General features: G+C 37.6%; 2 protein-coding genes across 2 annotated transcripts in view; one reads left to right on the top strand and one right to left on the bottom strand.

Annotated features, from left to right (window-relative positions):
- LOC124776257 overlaps positions 1 to 24,115 on the bottom strand; it is a 62,520-nt gene that overhangs the window by 24,610 nt on the left and 13,795 nt on the right. Inside the window, exons 2-6 of the mRNA XM_047251140.1 lie at positions 23,079 to 23,216; positions 12,707 to 12,825; positions 3,824 to 3,968; positions 3,577 to 3,706; positions 1 to 166 (exon numbers count right to left, since the gene is read on the bottom strand). Of these exons, the coding sequence (XP_047107096.1) occupies positions 1 to 166; positions 3,577 to 3,706; positions 3,824 to 3,968; positions 12,707 to 12,825; positions 23,079 to 23,216 (698 nt within the window). The remainder of the gene's footprint in view (positions 167 to 3,576; positions 3,707 to 3,823; positions 3,969 to 12,706; positions 12,826 to 23,078; positions 23,217 to 24,115) is intronic.
- LOC124776258 (heterogeneous nuclear ribonucleoprotein R-like) overlaps positions 6,024 to 24,115 on the top strand; it is a 110,665-nt gene continuing 92,573 nt past the window's right edge. The window contains exon 1 of the mRNA XM_047251144.1: positions 6,024 to 6,147. The gene's annotated coding sequence lies outside the window, so the exon portion shown is untranslated. The remainder of the gene's footprint in view (positions 6,148 to 24,115) is intronic.

Below are 24,115 nucleotides of genomic sequence, written 5' to 3'. Positions count from 1 at the left end.
ATCCAATCTTGAGACAATCAAATTCATTACTGTACTGCTCATCAGAGGCACGCTCCACGATTTCACCTAAATATGGTCGACGTACAACATTGGGCAAGCGAAATCCTGGTCGGCATCTGCACTGATAGCCCCCACGCCTGAAGCCCCAGCCATGAATTGGTTCACACTGGGGGTGGAAAAAATGAAATTAATGGAATGTAAGAAAAAATTACTCTGAAACACAGCAAAACAATGAAAATGAAAAATTAGTAACATTTAATATTTTAATAAATATAGGAATGTAGTAATGCGAGCTTTTGCAATACAACTTGTTTCTATCATATTTCCATTGTTGTAAATATACACTACATTTGTGTTGAATCTACATTACAGACATGATAGTTTCTTGTTTCTGTATACTTTCAAGTACTAGGTGGGGGAAAAAAAAGCATGTCACAGACATTAATGAAAAATCACTTACAACATTTAGGTAGATGTGAAAATCCATGCAAAACCTATTTAACAATAAATAACATAATTTTCTTGACCTCATTACACCTGCTACTATAGACAATGATTTGCAACTGGAGCTGGCTGAAATCTTTTTTGTTAAATTATGGAATGATTGGGTACTGTCACTAAGTGTATTTGATGAAGCACTGACTGAACGTGTACACAAATATGGTGTCATTCACCTTTTGAAATTCTCTCTTGATGGTGTCAACAAACATTGGTATTCTAATCTTTAGAACATATGTGTGTGTGTGTGTGTGTGTGTGTGTGTGTGTGTGTGTGTGTGAGAGAGAGAGAGAGAGAGAGAGAGAGAGAGAGAGAGAGATATTTCTCCAATCAGTGTCTTATGATCTGCCCTTACATTATCATTTATCTGTTGCAACAACACACACTATTTCAAAAAATAAATAAATTAAATCAAATACAAAAGACTTGCTTTTGAACATACAGAAATCCATTACTGTACGAACCAGTGTATATATTATATACATGATCAATGTGTAGTTTTGTGGTGTCATTGCATATAGTATAGTACCATAATCATGACAATTATCATTATTTTATAGACTTTATAATATTTCACTCTCAAATGTGTTACATTTTATCTTTTAAGGGCACAACAGTGTAATTTAGCATTTCTATTATTTAGCTTGCTTGCAGCATAATCATTCCTAGTTTTATTGCCACTATTGGGTTTTTAAGGGTTCATACACCTTTTGGTAATTTTTTCAATAGTAAATGTGAAACCAGACTATCAGTATATTTAATAAATCAAAGTACACTCAGTACATCATGCTGCACACAACAGTATCAACAAATGACTATTAGACATTATGAAATTTTATGCAAACTCTACAGGGCTGGTCCTCAGTAAAGTGTTAAAACACAGAATCGGAACAAGCTGTGTTTTTATGAAACCTCAGGAATTGTTATAATTTTTGTCTCTCTGTGTGAAGTGACATAATAACTGAATGCTGTAGTTGTTTAAAGAAAGAAAAAGTTTCTTTTCTTTTCTTTTTTTTTTAAATCATTTAAGGAAAATGCTTCTTCTGATATTTAATTGAACTTGTATCCGAACATATTCATTCATCTCTCAAAATACATTGTGCTTTGTCTTTGTAATCCATTATTTAAAAATATGTATACATGGTATCTCATTATCTCAATCATCTCTAATATCTTTTTGTTCAGCAGCAAAATAAAAAAATGTCTCATGCAAAAGATGTTTAGCTACTAGTGGTCATTAACCAGCATCATTGTCTTCCTTGTACATTTACAATGTAGGAAAAGATAGGTTGCTACTTACCGTGAAGATGACATCTTTAAGTTGCAGGCAGTAACAATTAAGACACTTACACAAAGCTTTCAGTCACAGCCTTCACCAGAAAATGCGAAACACACACCAGTGGTATTCTGGTCCGAGCTGCCGGAGTTGGCGGTCGTGTGTGTGAGGTGTGCTTGCTTGTGTGTATGAACAGTGTATGTTTCTTTTTTGCTTGATGAAGGCTGTGGCTGAAAGCTTCCTGTAAGTCTCTTTTAATTGTGCCTGTCTGCAACTTAAAAGTGTCATCTTTATACTAAGTAGCAATCTATCTTTTTCTACATTGTTGATATTCCTACCTGGAGTTTCCATTGTTTGATTTTCTTGTACATTTGTTCATTATAGAGATATGAACAGCAATATGCCTTTTTTTAAATAGCTCCCTGCATTTTTAATTTTTTTTATTTGGTAATCCACTTCCTCTCCTCAAGATCTGGTATGAAACATATCATACTGTGTCATACATGTAAACATTTAAAAAAAAAGGCACAAAATTGACAAACTCTTCCTTACTAGCACATAATACAGCTACCTGGGCTCACTTGTTCATTTGCTGCAGTTGAAGTACACAAGTGGAAACAAAGTTATTGTTTTACTGTTCTGCTAACTTACATTCTCCATTGGTATATATTTTACTCCCACAAACCCTCAACTGAAGAAGGCTGAATGGATGACTGGTGTGCTTTTTCCTTGTGTTTCCAGTTTTTACTGTCAACACCAGCAAGTGGGTGAGTTACATTACCTTGGGTACCTGTACTGTGTGCTGCTACAGCGGAGTTAATAGTCGATTTTGTATTGTGTTTTTAATAATGTCACGCTTAGACGAAATGTACACTGTGGTATATTTCTGAACAGGTCTCGAGGAGTGGAAGTGGTTTACCAAATAAAAAGTGTAGGGTGCTATTTAAAAAAGACAACACTTTTTATTTTGCTTCATCCATAAAACTGTAGATTGGCAAATCACTTGGCTCAAGCCTCCAAAGTATCAAATTGCATCACTTTAGTGTTCAACAATAAAAAACTGCTCAGAAATAAACACGTGTTCTCAAGAATTCCACCAAGTTGTAACTCACAGAATTTCCTGTTATATCAAATTCTCCTTCTGTACTATAATCTCACATGAGGGAAGTTTCCCTCCTAGAAGTTCTATGTGGCTTGTCTCTAAAACCTAATCATCATGTGATAATGCACAAATTAAAGTCCCATTTTAACAAACCATGGACTCAAAGCAGTCACATGCCATGTATGGAGACATGCCATTTCAAAATTCCACTAGGACAGAAACAAATGACACAAACCAAGTCCTACTTTGTACCCCATATCATATAAGAAAAGGAAATTCCACCTATGCTCAATGCATTCTTTCTTACTGTCAAGCACATGTATCAAAATTGTGAGTGCCTTGTACACAAGCCCTACTCCACAAACCGACTCACCACAAAAAGCAAAAAGCCACTTGCATACTTGTGCATTTCCTCAAGTACTCTCGCCTTGCTTGCGTCACTCCACCTACGAACTACACTTACACAATTTACATAATTCATAATATACATGAATCCTGACATTATTTCTTATTACCTGATGGTTCTCATCATTAAATGGAAAACTAGGTTATAGGAGAAGGAAACCTTAGTAAAGAAAAAAACATTGTTATAAAAGAGTGTGAGGATTTATTAGTTAATTTTTTATGTTACAAAAAAAAATTTAGCTTTGTCATCAGAAGCTAAAAAATTTGCAGATGAACAAACAGTGAAGTAGCATACCTCAGTGGTGTCCTTCTTGCAGCGGGCTGTGTCTGCAAAACGATTTGGACCATCGTTTCCTTTTCCCTTTGGGCACTGGTTGATATCTATTCTGTCAAAATCCAATTCCAGAACAGCAGCAGCTGTGTACCTTGCAAGGAATAAATGTGAGATATAAATATTGAGCACTGTATGTTTGAAATAACAGTGATTTTTTATTTTTTTTGGTGGGGGGGGGGGGGGGGGGGCAACACTGTCTAGTACTTACTTAGGGTATTCAATGTGCCTGAAGCCTGTATGTCGAGGGTATATATCTGCGATGGGCACAACAGCTGCCACTAACCATTTATTAGAGCGACCACAGTCGAAATAAGGTCTTGTCCAGTTTACAGGTCCAGGATACTCATCAGCTCCTATATAAATGCAGAAAAGAGCAAACATCAAGTCTACACAATTAAAAATTACACAATTCATTTATTATACAACTGAGAGCATAAAACATATGTCTATGAACTAATTATGCAATACACTAGTCAAATCAGTTACGGGATCAAGTCTTCCTAAGGAGAACGTTGTTTTCAAGACAGACAGGGATGAACTGCTTGCTTTTACTACACGAAGAGGAACAGTCTGTTCCACTCTCTTCAGAATGTCTACTAGACATATGGCTATAATGTGTGACGCTGGACATGTGCCGACCCCTGAAGTTGCCAGTGTTCAGTGCTAGTGAAAAAGATGCTGTAATTATTTACTAGAATCTGTAGCACAGGAAGCAAGGTATAGAAGCTGGTCATCAGTGGCTGCATGACTTAGTCATTGGAGTACTCCAAGATGTAATTTCACAAATCTTGATCCCCTTTCAAATAACAAGAGGTATTAGAAAAAGATTGAGGAGAGGTTGCACATGAGCAACTTACATCAGTGATGGTCATATCACCTCTTGCTCAAAATGCATCTGAAATGGCGCTTAATGCAACCTGACTGCAATGAAACTTACAAACAGCATTGAGTTGCTGAATATCACACCAAATTCCACTCCGTTTTTTTATCATCATAGGACAATGTAGTGTGTCACAAGAAGACATTGAAAATCCAAAAGATGTTCAGTGAGGAAATACTGGGCATTGAAGAATATCTGAATGTGGGGAAAAACAACAACTACAACTACAAAAGCTACTAGTACTACTACTATGAAAAATGAAAGCTCAGCTTCAAGTTTGAGCTTGCATTAAGCTGTAATCTGCAGGAAGTTTCATAACAGAATACATGTTACTGCAGGATTAATTATTCATTCCAGAAGCAACCCTGAGAAAGTGGGCAAAGAATTCTCTGCCGTATTGTTCATCCCAAGGATGCTAGTCTCCAGGACAGCCTTTGCAGAACTGGAGAACGAAGAGCAGGGTTCTGAGATGCACAAATGATAAAATCACAACAAATGAAAGAGATGAATTCTCCTCTGAGTCTAGTTCTTGCACACAGTTAAAATTTATGAGGATACTCTTAAAAGTTTATTTTTGCATAAAATTTTTGTAAGATACACTAGAAATTTAGACAAGTGATCAACAAGAAAATGGCTAGATTTCTATGCTGGGCTAAACAGCGATTTCAAAGAATAAATATGCATTAATTTTGAGGCAAGAATTAATTAATAACTGTCAAGTAATACTTGCCAAACATTGTTCCACAGAACATTACAGTTCTTCAGCCATTTTTATTGATGTCACAATGCTTACCGTAAGGTTCTTGTCCAGACCAGCACAGATAACATACCTGCAGTCTTTGATAATTTTGTGAGTCACCATGAGGACAATACTTGAAAACATAATGATCACTCTCAGCAGTGTGTAACATGATGTTCCGCGATGTGATTTCCAGATGTAGGATTTATGCACATTAAAATCATTAGAGCTCAACTTTGCAGTCATAACAAATTAAATAAATTTTATCGTGTAACATCTAAATTTCATAAAGTCAGTTTGTGGTATGGTATTTTAAAACATATTTGTGAGTAAAAATACATTTCCATGAGCCCAAAGAGTTGTCATTTCAATTTTTTTCATACTATTTAGATGTCTCTTCTAGTCACCATTCACAGCTGCTATGAATTAGACTTTCAGAGGTGTTTGCTAGAAGTAGACTTTCAGAAGACTCAAGTGTCACACTGCTTTTCACTTACTGGTGTCAAAATAGTGTGCACGTATGGAATTATTACTCAATGGCACCTGGATAAGATGAGCAAAGTTTCAACCTGTCAGTTATTTCTCTTTTCTCTTCTGCGACTCCCTTCATTTCTTTAGTCCTTCTTTAGTTTCGATATTTCTTACTTCACAGTGAATTTATCATCGTATTTTAAATCCATATCAAGTATACCATGCACTTTAACAATCACATTCATGCTATTTGCACCATGTACAGTAGCATACATATATATGAAATATGTTACAGGTCACTGACTTCTGGTCAACTGACACTGGTGAACTGCATCTTGTCATCTATTTCTGATCTTCATGAATGAAAATTATATGCCTGCTAATGCTGAAATTTACAACTGTGATCTCGACCTGAGTTTTCATCCATCAGCGTGGTGAAAGGGTAAGACACTTATATGGTTTTTTCTTTTGTTTACGAAGTATGTTCAATAAAAAATCTTAAAATTTTCCTTTGTCGTATGTGAAAACCAAATGTGTCTCACAGTTAATACCACATAACTACACATTGATTTGTGGGAGAAAGGGAAAGGTAAAAAATTTAGCAGAAATCAGCAAGGGCAAGATACACTGGATTCAATGCCAAAGCATCAACTACAACAAAAGTGGTGTTTCCCATATCAAGGACACCAAAGATTAAAGCTAGAATGCACAAAATTTCAAATCAGTAAATGTTTCCAGCGAAGGAACAACATATGAAAATACCAACACAACATTTGGAGATTATCTGGTGGACAGGAAGAGCAGCAATCTGCAGTTGTGCAATGAATGACAGCTAGCTTTAGATGTAGAAAAATGTAAGTGAATGTGGATCAGTAGGAAAAACAAAACCATAATGTCTGGTTACAGCATTAATAGTGTACTGCTTGACACAGCCACATTGCTTAAATATCTGGGCGTAATGTTGCGAAGCGATATCACGTGGAACGAGCATGTGAGGATTGTGCAGGGGAAGACGAATGGTTGACTTTGGTTTATTGGAGTGATCTATTCTTGAGTACTGTTTGAGTGGTGGGATCCACACCAGGTCAGATCAAAAGAAGACGTCAAAGCAATTCAGAAGTGAGCTGCTAGATTTGCTACCAGTAGGTTTGATCAGCATGCAAGTCTTATGTATATGCTTCAGGAAACTCAAGTTAGGATCCTTGGAGTGGGGAAAAAATCATTCATTTGAAGAACACTACTGAGAAAGTTTAGAGAGCCAGAATTTGAAGTTGACTGCAGAATGATCCTGCTGCCGCCAACATACATTTTGTGTAGGGATCATGAAGATTAGATATGAGAAATTAGGGCTCGTTTGCAGGCATAGAGACACTCGTTTTTCCCCTGCTTTATCTGTGAGTTAAACAGAAAAGGAAATGATTGGTAGCGGTACAGCATATCCTCTGCTACGCAGCGCGGCTTTCAGAGTATGTATGTAGATGTAAATGGTGATTACCAATTATGCAGTGGAATACAAAATGTAAAACAATTGGAATCTTGTAACAAACAACACTGTGCCTTAAAAGGCATCTTATTTGAAAGTAAACACTTCCATCTTTAGAATCTGTCCATCAACTCCACCAAACAAGGACCTCATACAGTTTGTGGGATACTGCAGTGCCTGTGTTGTCCGGAAGCATGATGCAGTGTTGCTTTGGGCATGCATATATGTCTGAAGGAGCAGGCACTGCAGTGACTATAGCTGTATGAAATACATGAAATGTATTTGCAGTTGTGAATATGGACAACCACCAACAGTAACGTGCAAGTTGTAGACACGTGGTTGATGACATGGAAGTTTGGGTCTGGCTGTGAGGCATGCTTGGATAGCTTGCGATAAGTGGGAAATCCGGGTTCAAGTCCCGGTCTGGTACAAATTGGTGTCATTCTGTTATATAGCTGACTGATCTCAATATTTGCAGCTGCAAATACATTTCACGTATTTCGTACAATCTGTTACCATAGGCCAAACAGGGATTTCTGATTTCAGGTCAGATGGGGAATTTAAACCAGAGGCAGTCTTGACAATGTAATATTCACAGATGCACATTTATATTAATCTGTGCCACCTGCAGAACTTTAGGGATCTCTTGGACACTCAAGTGTGCACTAGTTGCAAGGAGCAACAACTTAGCTAGTAAAGTAGGTGTCACATGTATATGAACGTTTTAAATTTTATTTTATACTTCTCGTCACAGATGTATTTTGTTCCACCTGGTTATACCTCCCAGAAAGGAAAGTCTCTGTTGTAGACTAACCTCAGAAAAGGATGTAAATATTCAAGTGTCTCAGATGGGAGAAAAGGTGAAACAGACAACTAGCAGACTGCAGCAGTTCGAGATTCGTATCACAACAGAAACACACCCAATGGGTCACCAATTTTGTTAATTATACACATAATTGCAGTATATACTTAGATGTAACAAATGCTGCACTAGTATGAAGTGGTTCTCTATAGTTTTCAAGAAATCTAGAGCCATAGTTTTATGAGCCTGTTGAATACCATACAAAAACACCAGCTGTTGAGCAGCAACACTACTGCAACCAACCTACAAGTCTGTCTGTACAGTATGTACTGAATACAAGTCTCAATATTTTGTTTCTAATCTTCTATGAAACACTTATATTGCTACAACAAACCATGATTCTTCAGAAAGGAACAGCAATGATAATTATAGTGGGACATTTGTGGTGAGGTATAATAAGGAAAAGTGATGAAATAAACATTTATTTATTGATACATTCACATGTATTTAAAAAAGTTACTAAAGTCAGTGATTCTTCAATGTTACTGGTAGGCAGACAGCATTCATTTTATAAGTGACGCCTTCTGATATACACTTTCAAATTCTTAATAAAAATACCAGATAACATATTGCATTACTATTTACAAAGAATGGCAGTTCAAAATACTTTTTGATGGAAACCATGTGAATTTCAACATAGGAGCTGTCAACTGATACAGTACTGGAGACTGAAGAATAATGGAATCTTCAAGAGATGATATTTCTCTCTAGCCCTGCAGCAATGTAGAAGTATTCTGCAGCTACTTTAGAAAATTTTTTATTTCTATTCTGCTACCTTAGTTGGTAACACTAACGCCACTGCAGACAGCTCGTGCTCTTCTACGGTATTCAAGAAGCTCATAAGACTTTAAACATTAGTTTCTTGAAAATGCTTGAGAAGCACTTCCTACTTTATATGAATATTTACATCTAAGTACAGGGTGTACATAAAATCCCTTTTAGTTATTTATTGCACAAGAAATAAACATTGTACAGATGTCAACCATATTGCATTTTGAAGAGAAACTCTGAAAGTTTTTCTTACAAACATTCGATATGCAAACCATGAGTGACGCGGCAGATGTCAATACAGTAATGGAATTCTTGCCATACCCGTCCCAGCATGACATCATTGACTGTGGCAGCCGCTTCCCGTATTCTCTCCCGGAACTCTGTTACATCACATGGTAGAGGCAGCACATAAATCAGATCTTTAATCTGTTCCCACAGAAAAAGATACATGGAGTGAGATCTGGTGTTTTTGTCAAACTCCAATATACAGAAAGCTCGCTCCATATCTGAACTTGCCGTGTTTGCGATTAGCACTGACTATTGGGGGGGGGGGGAAAAAAAAAAAAAAAAAAAAAAAAAAAAAACCTTTCAGGGTTACTCTTCAAAATGACATAATGTATGATATCTGTACAATGTTTGGTTCTTGTGCAATAAATAATTGAAGTTGTTCCCGGACTTTATATACGTGTTATAACGATGCAAAAGGTGACCAAAATCTGTGACCCGTTAGATTTATGCTTGCATTATCAGTTATTAACAGTAGTATACTTGGATGCTTTTGGATGCCAAATAGTCACAGTTTTCAAGAACACTGTCGAATTCAATGAAATGGCATTGATTTGGAATGCATAATGAACTTGATTAAAGTAAGCATTGAAGGAGGTCCAAAGATTGTAGCTAGTGACTTCTAGTGGTCATCAATCTGCCTAAATGCTGGAAAGTGAATTTGTAGATGATAGCATATAAATTTCTCAGTCAAATCCTAGTAATAAGAGGTAATCTGAAACTGCTAGCAAATGATTTGATGATACAATGGCCTAGTACTTACAGCGGGGAAAGAGATTTGGACACAGTGGTACTATATGTGTTTATTGTAAAGTACCTCTGTACTACATGTGTTTATTGGAAGATACCTATAGCAATTCAATAGTTGATGGATTCAAATTCTTAAGCTCAATCAATAAAAAGCTATTTATAAGGCTGTTGCAATAGCAATTATTACTTGTGTTGAAAAATATTTTAAGAGTTGGAAGTAAGTGTTTTGTTCAGAAAATCAGACAATTAGCGATATGATTCTTGAACTTTTTCTGGCATATATCCTGTATGACAAATTCACAGGAGTATGTTCAGATGTCACGGTAGACACGCACAATCTTTTAGTAACAAACTGAACTGTGGTTCTCCGACATGTGGAGGAGCTGATGACTGGAGTGTGCTCATTTTATACCTTTGAACTTCTCCTAACAGATCTGCAGCATCAGACCAGGTGACCTGCAGTAGTGTAAAGCCCATTACTGCACTTAGCTCATTATGACTGTTCAGGACCCCCGGAACTTCTAGGCTGATCTTGCCTTTCGACCTTCGCATTTTCATTGCATACTACTTGCGTATGCTTAAACATAACTGCAACAAATTTATTCCCATGATTTAATTTAATAAATATTATAGTTAAATGGCTGAGCCACCATTATAAGTAAACATAACCTGGTACAGTTTATTTTTGTTAAGAAATTTTTTAAAGAAGTTTTCCCATTTGCATCCACTAAACGGCAGAAATGAATTAAAGCTATACATTCACAATCTTCTACATAACCTGAATATAGCTGCCTTCACAACAGAAAACATCCACACTCAGCACATTTTATGCTGTCGAAAGATGTTTTTGTACAATTATCCCTTTTAATATCGCACAGTGTTATGTAAAGGACTGATTTAATTCAGACTTCAAGGCTTCTTTGTCCTCCCACACTATACACGGTGTCCCAGAAGGAACGGTCAATATTCAGGAATTTTACAGGAATGATCATTTGAATCAAAAAAGTCTAGTAAACATGGACTCTAAAATGCCTACCCTAAGAGCCGTGAGCACTTTTTCATCTTTGATAATATGAAACAAATCTTCTCCAACAGTATCTTCACTTTCTGTATTGTGGTGGTAGCAGTAGCAAGGACCAAAACATGGAAAAAGTCCAGTAAGCATGAGTTCCTGAGCACAAACCTTCACACTTGGAAGTCCGTTCACTCAAAAGAAATTTGGGCCCACAAAATTAGCTATTTATGCTATTATCTAAAATATTACTGCCACATTTTTGGTTGACATATACGAGGGTTGGAACTTAAATAGTGGCAACTATTTATTCACAACCAATACAAAAGAGTTATTTATTTGCACCTGTTACTGTCCTTCAAAGAAGTCACCAGCATTGTGTAAAACACATTGCCAGCAATGTGGAAGGTGTAGGATATCGTTAGCAGAGCCTGTTCTGTTGACGGTGCGAATGGAGTGGTCGAATCCCTGGAACAGTTCTGAAGCGAATGCCACAAAGTGGTTCCTTCATGAGGGAAAAAAAAAAAAAAAATGTATATATGGAGAAGTCTCAAGTATTCTCGCGTGTAGAGAGGTACATTGCAATCAGGGCAATACCAAGCTCCCCTGTGTGCCAAACCAAGTCTCGAACTCGGGATCTTTGCCTTTCGCAGGCAAGTGCTCTACCAACTGAGCTACCCAAGCACGACTCACGCCCCGTCCTCACAGCTTTACTTCTGACAGAAGCTCTCCTGCTTCTTGCAGGAGAGCTTCTGTAAAGTTTGGAAGGTAGGAGATGAGGTACTGGCAGAAGTAAAGCTGTGAGGACAGGGCGTGAGTCGTGCTTTGGTAGCTCAGTTGGTAGAGCACTTGCCCGCGAAAGGTGAAGGTCCCACATTTGAGTCTCGGTCCGGCACACAGCTTTAATCTGCCAGAAAGTTTCATATCAGCACACACTCCGTTGCAGAGTGAAAATCTCATTCCAGGGCAATACCAGTTTATTGCTTTCCTGCTTTCCTTGTAGTAAATTGTCTCGTGTCCTCCAAACAAATCTCAGAAAATTGTGTTGGATGCAGCTTCATCATGAGATTCATTTGTAAAAAAGATAAGATTAAGACAAATAAAACACAACTAAATTTTTGTTATAGCAGCAATATCTGGAGCAACAATATTGGTTGCACTTGAGTAGGTTAACAAGGCAATTATGAATCATCATCTACATTATAATGATTCTGGAAAATCCTAGATTGAATGTGAAAAATGGAAATAGTAAAGGCCTAACCTACCGTCTATTGAAGATGTTGGTTGTGGTGCTAGAACAAATATACGTGTGCGTTCTCTAAAGAAAAATGCAAATTTGTCAGCTGTAGCCATGTTCCAGCCCTGCATATGCATTTCACTCTTCAGTGACTTCAGTATAAGGTGAATGATTATATTTTACCAGGCCACCATCTGTACTCCAGAATTTTATAGTTATTCTTGCCTGATTATATTTTACCAGGCCACCATCTGTACTCCAGCATTTTATAGTAATTCTTCCCAGAGACACAGCTGATAGTGCTGTGTTGTTGCTGATAAATGTGAGATCTAATCTGTGGTGTGACACTTTGTACAACAAGCATGGTTCATTACCTCTGTGTTGGCACATGCTTTAATGCAGGTGCTCATTTTTCCATCACATATTATAAAGGATTTCTAATATTAAAATGTATTGTATTATTAATGTTGAAATGAACTGTCTCTCTAAGGGCTCTCGGTCACAAGTCTAATGATCTAATCAAGTTACTGGAAGGTTTAATTAAATTAATTAATATTCATTTTTCTATGTTGTTTCATTTATAATTCACTAGACACTTTACCTGGAGGTCCATGGAATGTAAACGTCTCGTTGGTATTGTTGGCATAGCGAATTTCCACCTGGTATGTTGTCTTGGTGTCATGCCGTCGGTCAACAGTGTCTGGCAGCCATTTTTTGTACCTAAAGAAAATCACATTATGCCAATACATATGACAAAATAAGCATTTTCTATAATGAAAAGATCCACTCCACACCTAAACCGGTCTGTCCACTGTAACACAGCGGAAATGTCAAATTTTTGGCTTTTTAAATATTTTATGCAATGATACGGCAGTACACTCAGAAGGAATTTAATAAAATCGTCACTAGCTGCAGAAGTCTATGGATTTTGGCCAGTTGCAGAAGTCTATGGATTTTGGCCAGTGCAGACTGGTAACACTAAAAAGATAATTTGCGCCCACTCCCCACACCCACCCACCACCCACCCAACAAAAACACACACACACACACACACACACACACACACACACACAATTAACAATGAACTGATCAATTATCCAATTTGGATTTTAGTTGTAACAGAGGTTTTTGGTTCTTTAGAGTTAGATCCAATAAACAGCTGTTCCTTGTGGCAAGTTCTTCACTGCTGTAAGGCAAAAATCAGCACCTTACAGACTTTGACAAGATGTTTAAGTACCCACTGTTTTATGTGGTTTACTTTAATGTGCAGTAGATGGGTTGGTCTTCACTAATACATATGAAGTTGGATGATTATAAGATTCAAAATGCTGAATGTTGTGATCAAGATCTGCTACACTCGTTCAGTACTTACAAATTTTCTCGTAATGCCAGGGTGCAGTACTTACCAGAAACTGCTAATATTTAGTAGTACAAAGAATCAAGAAATGCCCCTACTTATGTCCAAAAATATTCACTCTACAACACATGTTTAATTGGGTGAAAGGCCAACGTTTGAAATATTTAGGGAATAGCTTGAAACTTTTGAAATCTGCAAGTTGGCCAAAAGCCACCCTCCTGGATGTAGGTCGATTGACATTTATACTGATTTCTGATGCTGGAAGTTAGTGGCTGATAAAATTATTCTTTGAATACATTGAGCTTATTCAAAATAAGGCATTCTTGAGTGTTGAAAGTGGGCCAGTTTTTCCCAACTTTGTATGCTGTGTTGGGACTAAGAACAAGCTCCTTTGAACAGTGTACTGTATTACATCGAGGAGCTCTTAGCCAGATGGAAGAGTTGCTAATGGAAAAACTGAAAGTTTTGTTTCAGTGAAAAGGAGACACTATAAATGTTGCCATGTAAATATAAAGTGGTTTTCCCTTAGTGTAACTCTCAAATTACGTAGCTTTGGGATGGATTAGCTGTTTTTTGTTTTGTCTGATATTCCTGTGGAGATAACTATGAATGAGATAGAGTTGATGCACTGATTGTTGGACATGTACATCTTCTAGTCCATCTATTGGCTTCAGAATCTTTCTGAGAGCAATTAGATAGCCACAATGCATGTCTCTTTGGAGTAAGTGTAATGACTTTTTTAAAACTTTGCCTTGTGTGTCAATCAGAATCAAAATGATGTTAGAAGTGTAAGGGTGATGAGAATTGATTCGAGTCCACAAATAAACTTTTACTTGCTCATCAGCGATGTACTATATCACAATTGGTCCCGTATACTGCCCACTATGAGGTATGCATGGATTTTTGCAGTGGATACACGTGACACTTTGCATAATATCAAGCAGGACACTCCATGGTTAGTGTTTACAAAAACTGACTTTATTACTACAACCACAAATACAAACACTGTAGAACAGTGTTAAAAACATTTGGTTCACAAACAGTGAAGAAGACAATGTTATTCAGTGCAAAAACAAGGTATCTTCTTTCTCCGATTGGTGTTGAACTGTTGAAAAAGGTTCACAAACCAGAAATGCTCCACTCTCATGTTTTATGTTCAATTGCCAAATCATATTTACATACTAATTTTGAAATTTCTTGATGAATAGAACACAGCTAACAAAAACGTTCTGAATTACATCCATTTATGCTTCACACTACAATGAACATTTTATGTTACTGGAAGTGTTATCAAATACACTACTGGCCATTAAAATTGCTACACCAAGAAGAAATGCAGATGATAAATGGGTATTCATTGGACAAATATATTATTCTAGACTGACATGCGATTACATTTTCACGCAATTTGGGTGCATGGATCCTGAGAAATCAGTACCCAGAACAACCACCTGTGACCATAATAACGGCCTTGATACGCCTAGGGCATTGAGTCAAACAGAACTTGGATGGCATGTACAGGTACAGCTGCCCATGCAGCTTCAACACGATACTACAGTTCATCAAGAGAGTGACTGGTGTATTGTGACAAGCCAGTTGCTTGGTCACCATTGAGCAGATGTTTTCAATTGGTGAGAGATCTGGAGAATGTGCTGGCCAGGGCAGCAGTCGAACATTTTCTGTATCCAGAAAGGCCTGTACAGGACCTGCAACATGCGGTCGTGCATTATCCTGCTGAAATGTAGGGTTTCACAGGGATCGAATGAAGGGTAGAGCCACGGATCGTAACACATTTGAAAATTAATGTCCACTGTTCAAAGTACCATCAATGCGAACAAGAGGTGACCTAGACCTGTAACCAATGGCACCCCATACCATCATGCCGGCTGATACGCCAGTATGGTGATGAGGAATACACGCTTCCAATGTGCGTTCACTGCGATGTCGCCAAACATGGATGCGGCCATCACGATGCTGTAAACAGAACCCGGATGCATCCGAAAAAATGACATTTTGCCATTCATGCACCCAGGTTCGACATTGAGTACACCATCGCAGTCGTTCCTGTCTGTGATGCAGCGTCAAGGGTAACTGCAGCCATGGTCTCCGAGCTGATAGTCCATGCTGCTGCAAACGTCGTCGAACTGTTCGTGCAGATGGTTGTCGTCTTGCAAATGTCCCCATCTGTTGACTCAGGGATCAAGATGTGGCTGCACAATCCGTTACAGCCATGCGGATAAGATGCCTGTCATCTCGACTGAGAAGGCCGTTAGGACCCAGCACGGCATTCCGTATTACCCTCCTGAACCCACCGATTCCATACTCTGCTAACAGTCATTGGATCTCAATGAACGCGAGCATCAATGTCGCGATACGATATTCTGCAATCGTGATAGGCTACAATCCGACCTTTATCAAAGTCGGAAACGTGATGGTACACATTTCTCCTCTTTACACGAGGCATCACAACAACATTTCACCAGGCAACGCCGGTCAACTAGGTGTCGCCACCGGCGCCAACTTTGTGTGAATGCTCTGAAAAGCTAATCATTTGCATATCACAGCATCTTCTTCCAGTCAGTTAAATTTCACGTCTGTAGCACATCATCTTCATGGTGTAACAATTTTAATGACCAGTAGTGTATTTGGCCAAAAACAAAAATTGATATATTGCGTAGTAGCCTACAAACAAATTTATGGTCATTCGAATTGTTCGGTGCAGATAACTTGGCAAAAGTTCAGTAGATGTCAGTTTTCTAAACAGGATGGAAATTATGTTGTTTATGTTTCCCATAGCAAATGTTTTGCTCTCCTTTCCTTCATCTACACTACGAGGAATGTGAAGGCATATTTATGCAGAAAACTCCAACACATAAGTTATGAAGCACTTCCATTTTCAGAGAAAGATCTACGAGGTGAAGAAGTTCGTATTTTATGTCTGGCACTTGTACGCAGTTCGCAATCCAGATGGTTTTCATCTTACAAGAGTGCAACATTCAAAGCCAAGCTGATGAAATACAGCATTGGTGAGGCCACAGGTGTGAGTACTTGTTCATAAAGAGCAGATACATGGACTGATCCACAAAAGAGTTATGTATATATAAATGGACAATTTGCTGACCTCGACTGGACACAGAAATATGTGTTGGTGACAATTCCCTTCCCCTAGAAGGAAAACATCTGGAGGTTTTACTGATACTTGGATTACTGAGATAATGTTTGATTTAAGGGCTTTTGAAATTTTTGTTGCTGTTAGAGTTATAATTTCTTAAGCAATAACATTAACACCAGTGCTGACAGATATTCATAGGTAAATCTGAATTAATAAAGCAAAACATGTCACAGCAATAGAGCAGCAAGCATGCCAAATCTAGTGGCCCTTGCCCTCCCTATGATTTCTCTTCAACCACAGTAACCTCACTTTGAGCATCCACACTTGAACCTCGAGAATGTCACGCCCTATTTGAGTCTTCCTGAGCAAGTACAAAGGGAGCAATACTCTCAATTTCGTATAACTCATAACTTGGCTCATGTTCCCTTACACAATTACTTCATTTAAAATGTGTGCTGTGGGACAACTTTCATTAAACATCAAATGTCCTGCTCCCAAAGATAGCGGCAATACCAAAGGTAACTTTAAAAGATATGGGTTTCAACACATTTGGCAGCATCATATACAAATTATTAGGGAGTAAAAATGCTATCCTTGCCCATTTTTGGCTCATTCTTTCATGTGAACTCAGTTAACACCTGTGCATCTTGCGCCTAGTTGCTGTTCTACTGTACTTGCCCCACATGCAAGTAGAGGTATGTGTGTAGGGTTGCTCGGCTCTTCCTGAACACATGCATGCGAGTGATTCCATTCACACCTGTGTTCATGTTGGGTACCCTTGCTTCCGTGTGGGGTAAGCTACAGCGACTAGCCGCAATGCGCACAGGTGTAAACACAACTTTATAAATGCTACTGATTCGCCTGTTAGTAAGGCTCATCCCATAAACGAAAAACAAACTGGGATCTACCAACATAGTTTCTGCAGAAACAGATCCAAATTAGATTGTTTATTCACTCTGACAAACTACTGAGATGGCATGGGAATTCAACGCAGATGTTTCTTACTGTAATCCTTATTTAAAAAAGGCCTATGGTAGCATATATTGTCATGACACTGCTGAGCTTAATGAGGGAAACTGAAATACCCTTTTAATTATCAGATTAGTTAAAACGTGTACAAACAAAACTTTATGCCATCTAAAGACACTGAAATTTTAAGATGTATACTGGATTGAGACAAGGGGATGATATTTCATCTATATTAGTTAATCTAATCTTAGAGAAGAGTGATAGGGAATTTACTAAAACTAATCCACAAGACATTCAGCTGCAGGGTGTGAACAATACTAGATTTGCGTATACCCTGCTGGTAAGTAGTTCCAAAACTATTTTAATCAGAATGACACGGAACTACTATGAAATGGTGTGTGTGTGTGTGTGTGTGTGTGTGTGGGGGGGGGGGGAGGGGGGATTGGGGGGGGGGGGGGCAAGACAATATCTGGTCATAAGTCTGAAAATGTGAAGTGATATTCCTTTGACTGTCGATGAATTCATTTTCAAGTCAATCAACCACTTCACATATTTAGGTAGTATTTTAGCAAAGACAAGATGACAGCTATAGAAATTATGTCCATTTAGCAACAGCTAGCAGAACACTTTATAGTTATATCAGTATGTTAAGGAAAAGATTACTTAGCACTGATTTCAAAATTTGCCTTTATCAGTTAGCCATGTTATCAGTGATATATGGAATGGAGCTTTAATTTATAAAAAAAAAAAAAAGCAGGAAGAAAAATTATTAATATTTGAAAGAAAAATATTAATAATTTTTCTGGACATGTTACTGATGGAAAGGAGAAGTGTGGAAAAAGAAGAATTACGTGAGCTGTACAAATACCATTTGACAAAGAGCTAAAAAAGAGAAGGTTGATCTGGGATGGTCACGTAGTAACAATGTCAGAAAACAGCTTGCATAAATAGCGTTCTATAGGACAATAGTCGAAACGAGAGGAAGAGAAAGAAGCAGAAGTAGTTGGTGAGACAACATTTGCTATGACACAGATAAGATGAACAATAACTCAGAATGGACAAGCAAGGAACTCTTCATAAAAAACAGAAGAGGATTGTAGAACAAGCATATGGTCAGTAAAGGACTTAGGCACATGTAAGTAACACACAGCAAATAAGTAATGTGTAGATTAAGATACTGGTAATTTATAAGATACTATTTGTAAAGTCATTAAAGAATAAGTGAGGAAGACACAAAAGAAACTGATGTTGCAAATGTTTGTTGATCACTTACAAAGCAGGACCCATTTTAGTGCACAGTCTTTCTTCCACCATTCAAAACATCCCTGTATGTCATTTTCTGTGAGGCCCCATAGGAGTGCTGTGTTCATCTTTTGTGTCTCACCAGAATGCACGAACACAATACTGTACAGCGCTTGTCCACTACCACTTATTTTGATTAAACTTGTCTCATGATTGGACACAGTTTAGGGTTGAAAATCAGTTGCACGCTAATATCAATAACAAAAAGTTCCTCAGTAGTTTAAGCTGTGTCTTCCTTTTACGTTGAGGTAATTATCCCATGAATGCCAAAAATGTAGGTGACTGTAGAGTTTTATTTCAAACTTTCTAAATCTACTTTCTTTGCCTCCAATTAATGCTTCTAAAATGAAAGTCAATCAATTCTTTAACATGTTTATTATTACTACATTATTTTTATTCTTACACTTCACAATCCCATTCCACTCCCACCCCCACCCCCTCCAGTGAGTTCTGTAAACTTTTTCATGTATTTTACAGCATTGCTTTACAGGTAATATTCAACTAAATAAAATTCAAATAAATAAATATTCTTACCAGATTATTAAGTGAATGTCTTAGCTGGCGTGACTTGGTCTATTGACATCTTGGATCATAAATGTCATTTGTCTTTTGTTATGATATGATCACATTAATTTTTATTTGTGTGATCTCAAAGTTATTTTTTCACAGCTTTTTTTGACCACTTAAACTAAAGTGATGCTATCAAAAGATAACTTTATAAGATAACACAAATAAAAAGTAAAAATATAAATAATGTGATTGTATCATGATAAAAAGACAAAAGACATTTACACTCCAAGATGCCATATGGAGTACATCATATCAGCGAAGACATACACTTGATAATGGCAAATCACTGAAACAAGCCATCGTGTAACGTGTGTCACCTTGACCCTTACGAGAATTCAAAAAGCATTTATTCACATTCTGAAAACTGAGGTATGGTTCTCTTCATAAACTAGTTTTGGTAATTGTTCTAATTGATGAGATACGTAATAAGCCATCTTCTTTTTAAGAAAATTACATTTAAGCAATGGTATAGTTGACATAAATTAGTGAGAGCTTTGGAACCTAACACACATTTTCAATTGGTATAAACCCAAAAGCATCATTTCTAAATTGGTTAGTAGTAAGGACTATGTTTACTAATGTTTTCTAATTTTCCTTCTTAAATATTATCCTTTATATCTTAGTCACATAAGGTTTACTAAAAAGATTAAAGATGAGTAAAGAATAAATTAACAAAATGGCAAAGAATATAATGCATGACCATAGAACAATTTAAACATGGCTCTTCCTAAAGTAAGTCATATATTTTATCACAGCTCCACCTTAGCTGTTATGTTAAATGACCTTGGGGTAAACAAAGAAACAGACTAAGAACAGGTAACTGTTTCTTCGCCTTCTTATTCTTTTTGTCAGCAAATAATAAGATAAATGTATAAATGTGGAAGACTGTTAAGTCCATTATAGATATAACACAAATACAAAATGACTGTAGGGTGAGATATTGTCAAAGGTCAACCATAGCAGTTGGTGAAAAGAATGTCCAACATGTCCTTCTGCATTAATGTTATACAAAAGTGTGGAAAAACGTCTTGCATAGAGTGATTTAGGAGCTGTATACAATTCACAACTGACGGAAACAGTTTTCAACAATCTACACTGTGATTTCTAGACACTTTGTCATTTCTCAAAATTGGTTAGTTTCACTTTCTGTGTTAATGTTTGTAACAGTACCTCTTGAGAACGATCTCAGGTGATTGTTCACACAGTCTCAAATGGAATACTACACTACTGGCCATTAACATAGCTACACCACGAAGATGACGTGCTACAGATGCGAAATTTAACTGACAGGAAGAAGACGCTGTGATATGCAAATGATTAGCTTTTCAGAGCATTCCCACAAGATTGGCGCCGCTGGTGGCGACACCTACAACATGCTGACATGAGGAAAGTTTCCAACCGATTTCTCATACACAAACAGCAGTTGACCGGCTTTGCCTGGTGAAACGTCGTGATGCCTCGTGTAAGGAGGAGAAATGCGTACCATCACGTTTCCAACTTTGATAAAGGTCGGATTGTAGCCTATCGCAATTGCGGTTTATCATATTGTGACAGTGATGCTCGCGTTGGTCAAGATCAAATGACTGTTAGAAGAATATGGAATCGGTGGGTTCAGGAGGGTAATACGGAACGCCGTGCTGGATCCCAACGGCCTCATACCACTAACAGTCGAGATGACAGGCATCTTATCCACATGGCTGCAACGGATCGTGCAGCCACGTCTCGATCCCTGAGTCAACAGATGGAAACGTTTGCAAGACAACAACCATCTGCATGAACAGTTCGATGACATTTGCAGCATCTTGGACGTTACATTTCTGATGTTTTACGACCCGTGGCTCTACCCTTCATTCGATCCCAGTGAAACCCTACATTTCAGCAGGATAATGCACGACCGCATGTTGCAGGTCCTATACAGGCCTTTCTGGATACAGAAATGTTCGACTGCTGCCCTGGCTAGCACATTTTCCAGATCTCTCACCAATTGAAAACATCTTGTTAATGGTGGCCGAGCAATTGGTTCGTCACAATACGCCAGTCACTACTCTTGATGAACTGTGGTATCGTGTTGAAGCTGCATGGGCAGCTGTACCTGTACATGCCATCCAAGCTCTGTTTGACTCAATGCCCCAGGCGTATCAAGGTCGTTATTATGGTCACAGGTGGTTGTTCTGGGTACTGATTTCTCAGGATCCATGCACCCAAATTGCGTGAAAATGTAATCACATGTCAGTCTAGAATAATATATTTGTCCAATAAATACCCATTTATCATCTGCATTTCTTCTTGGTGTAGCAATTTTAATGGCTAGTAGTGTACTTTGTTTTGTTATTTCACATGCACTGCATCTTTATTTATAGAAGTGTACTCTCTTGTTATCCTCACATTCAACATCATGCACAATTTTATGAGATTTTTCTTTCATGCCATTTCAAATAAGCTGGCCTCTCCAAACTCCTCTACTGTGCTGTTGTTTGTGAAGAACAAGATGTTAGTCCTTTTTCCGTTACCAATATATCACACTGAATGGAAGGAATGAAAATCTGAGGTATACCGAAGTTAATGATTCAGCGGTTCTTCTTTGACCACAAAATAGAGACTTTGGTTTCCGACTAATCTGTAGTGTCGCCTGAGATCTAGGTTGGCTTTGGAAGGTGATAACTTGGGGTCCTGGTACTTTGATTGTTAAAAATACATGTGCTTGAGTGGCATCCAATCAATATACCAGTTAATATAATCACTGGTCAAAGCTGATGGATTGTGTTGCTTTGCTAAATGCTTACCAATTCTGCTCTTGTTCGTATGTCATTTTTGTTTCAGAATAAGTTTTACGTCACATACATAACATGCCCCACCATATTAAGTTTAACTTAGTGATAAAAATTAGATGCAGAATGTTTAACTTACATACTACTGCAACTGATAATCGACATCTACCAAAACAAATTCTGGTTAACAGTTACAATTACACAAAATCTGTAGAATCCAGCAGCAGCTACAAAACTAATGTGGTCTTACTATTAGATGAAAAAGTAACTATTCTGGCAAAGTTTTAGCATCATTAACAAGAGGAGGGGGGGGGGGGGCTTCTTGCCATGAAACAGTATCATTGTAGTGGCAACATTAATACAATAGTGGAAAACCCTGGGTGGAATACAAAAATATGAAATGAGTAAAGGTGATATCTCACTGTATTGTGGAAGTATTGAATGGCAGGTGTGCACATAAACAGACACTGGGTCATGGTACCTCAAAACAGACACTGGGTCATGGTACCTCAAAACAGACACTGGGTCATGGTATCTCAGTTTATAATCTTCTTCTACATGCACAGACATACACAGTAAGACTGTCCTGCTACAGTGGGAGACACTGTAGTTGTATTTATAACTATGTACTGTGAAGAAAAACTACATATTGTAATCTGAGTTACCATGTTCTTGTTCTTGTATATGCGCGTATCCACCACTCAACAGCTCCACTATAATTTTTCACTTTTACTATTACTTTTCGGTTTCATAGTATTCTGAATTTTATTTCAATTTTGCATAAACATCTCTAAATTATACAATGCACTGTATGTTCAAATGATTGGAGTGTGATTCTTCATTACTGTTCTTAAGAACAAGTGGAAATAAAGAAAATAAATTAAGTTTTGCTTACCATTCATTGATCTTGTAGTACTCAGAAGTGTAGTCCAAACTTAGACTATCATTGGGGATAGCACCTAAGTCCTGCACAATGAATGTTCGGAGTGTAGATGTCCGCTCCAAATGTATCGGATCATTGAAGTCGTCACCCCTTCAAAAAGGCAAAGCAAATCACAATCATTACCATGTAGCCATTACCTACACTATGTACCTACATGGAAAAGAAGACATGCCTTTGTCCCATAAAAAATAATTGCATGGATGAAAATCAAGAGCACTTCTGTTAGTAAACATGCTAAAGGAATAGTTTTGTAAATGTGGGATGGCCCTTGCAGTGAATATATTAACCGAACGGGGGAAAAGTTTCAAGAAATAATTTCAGTGACCTTTCAATCAACTAATAACTTTCTGGATACATTAGGGAATTTGTTCTCTTTTCATTGCTTTATGGGAGTTGCGAAGCATTCAGGGTGGATGGTTCTTGAGATAACTGAAGGCATATTTTGCTCCAGAACATAGGCAATTTTCACACCTTACAGCTCAGAAAAATCACCTCTGATGCAGTTCTTTCAACTTGCATAGGAAACTAAATGTCTTCTTTCATCTAAAAGATACCTCAATTTTATAATATGGTCTGTGCTGTACAACGTAATTTGAAGGGTAGAGAAATCTTATTCTGCTAAGTAAACACAATGGCAAAGTACACTTTTACAATCCTTGTCTTGGTGATTAACAATTCACTTTTGGTTAATGAATAACTTGAACCAAGTCTATTTAAAGTGAGAATTTGCTACTTATTCTGGAGTTCTCATTGAACACTAACTGTTGTTGATCCACAGTGGTTTTTGACACTACCCCTCTGAAAGAAATAGTATCCCTATCACCAATGTGCTATGCTTGACAGCCAGTGAAGTCAAACCATGAGTGGTTATTTTTCTGAGGTTCCCATGCCTCAGAGTGGGCTGCTGAGCTAATATTCCCAAACCTCAAGTCAGCTGCCTAATGGATCCTAAGTTGGAATTCTATAAAACAAAATCATCTATTTGTCAA

This window comes from Schistocerca piceifrons, chromosome 2, assembly GCF_021461385.2.
Source record: "Schistocerca piceifrons isolate TAMUIC-IGC-003096 chromosome 2, iqSchPice1.1, whole genome shotgun sequence".
NCBI classification, from domain to species: Eukaryota; Metazoa; Arthropoda; class Insecta; order Orthoptera; family Acrididae; genus Schistocerca; species Schistocerca piceifrons.
This window is presented reverse-complemented; position numbering and strand designations above follow the sequence as displayed.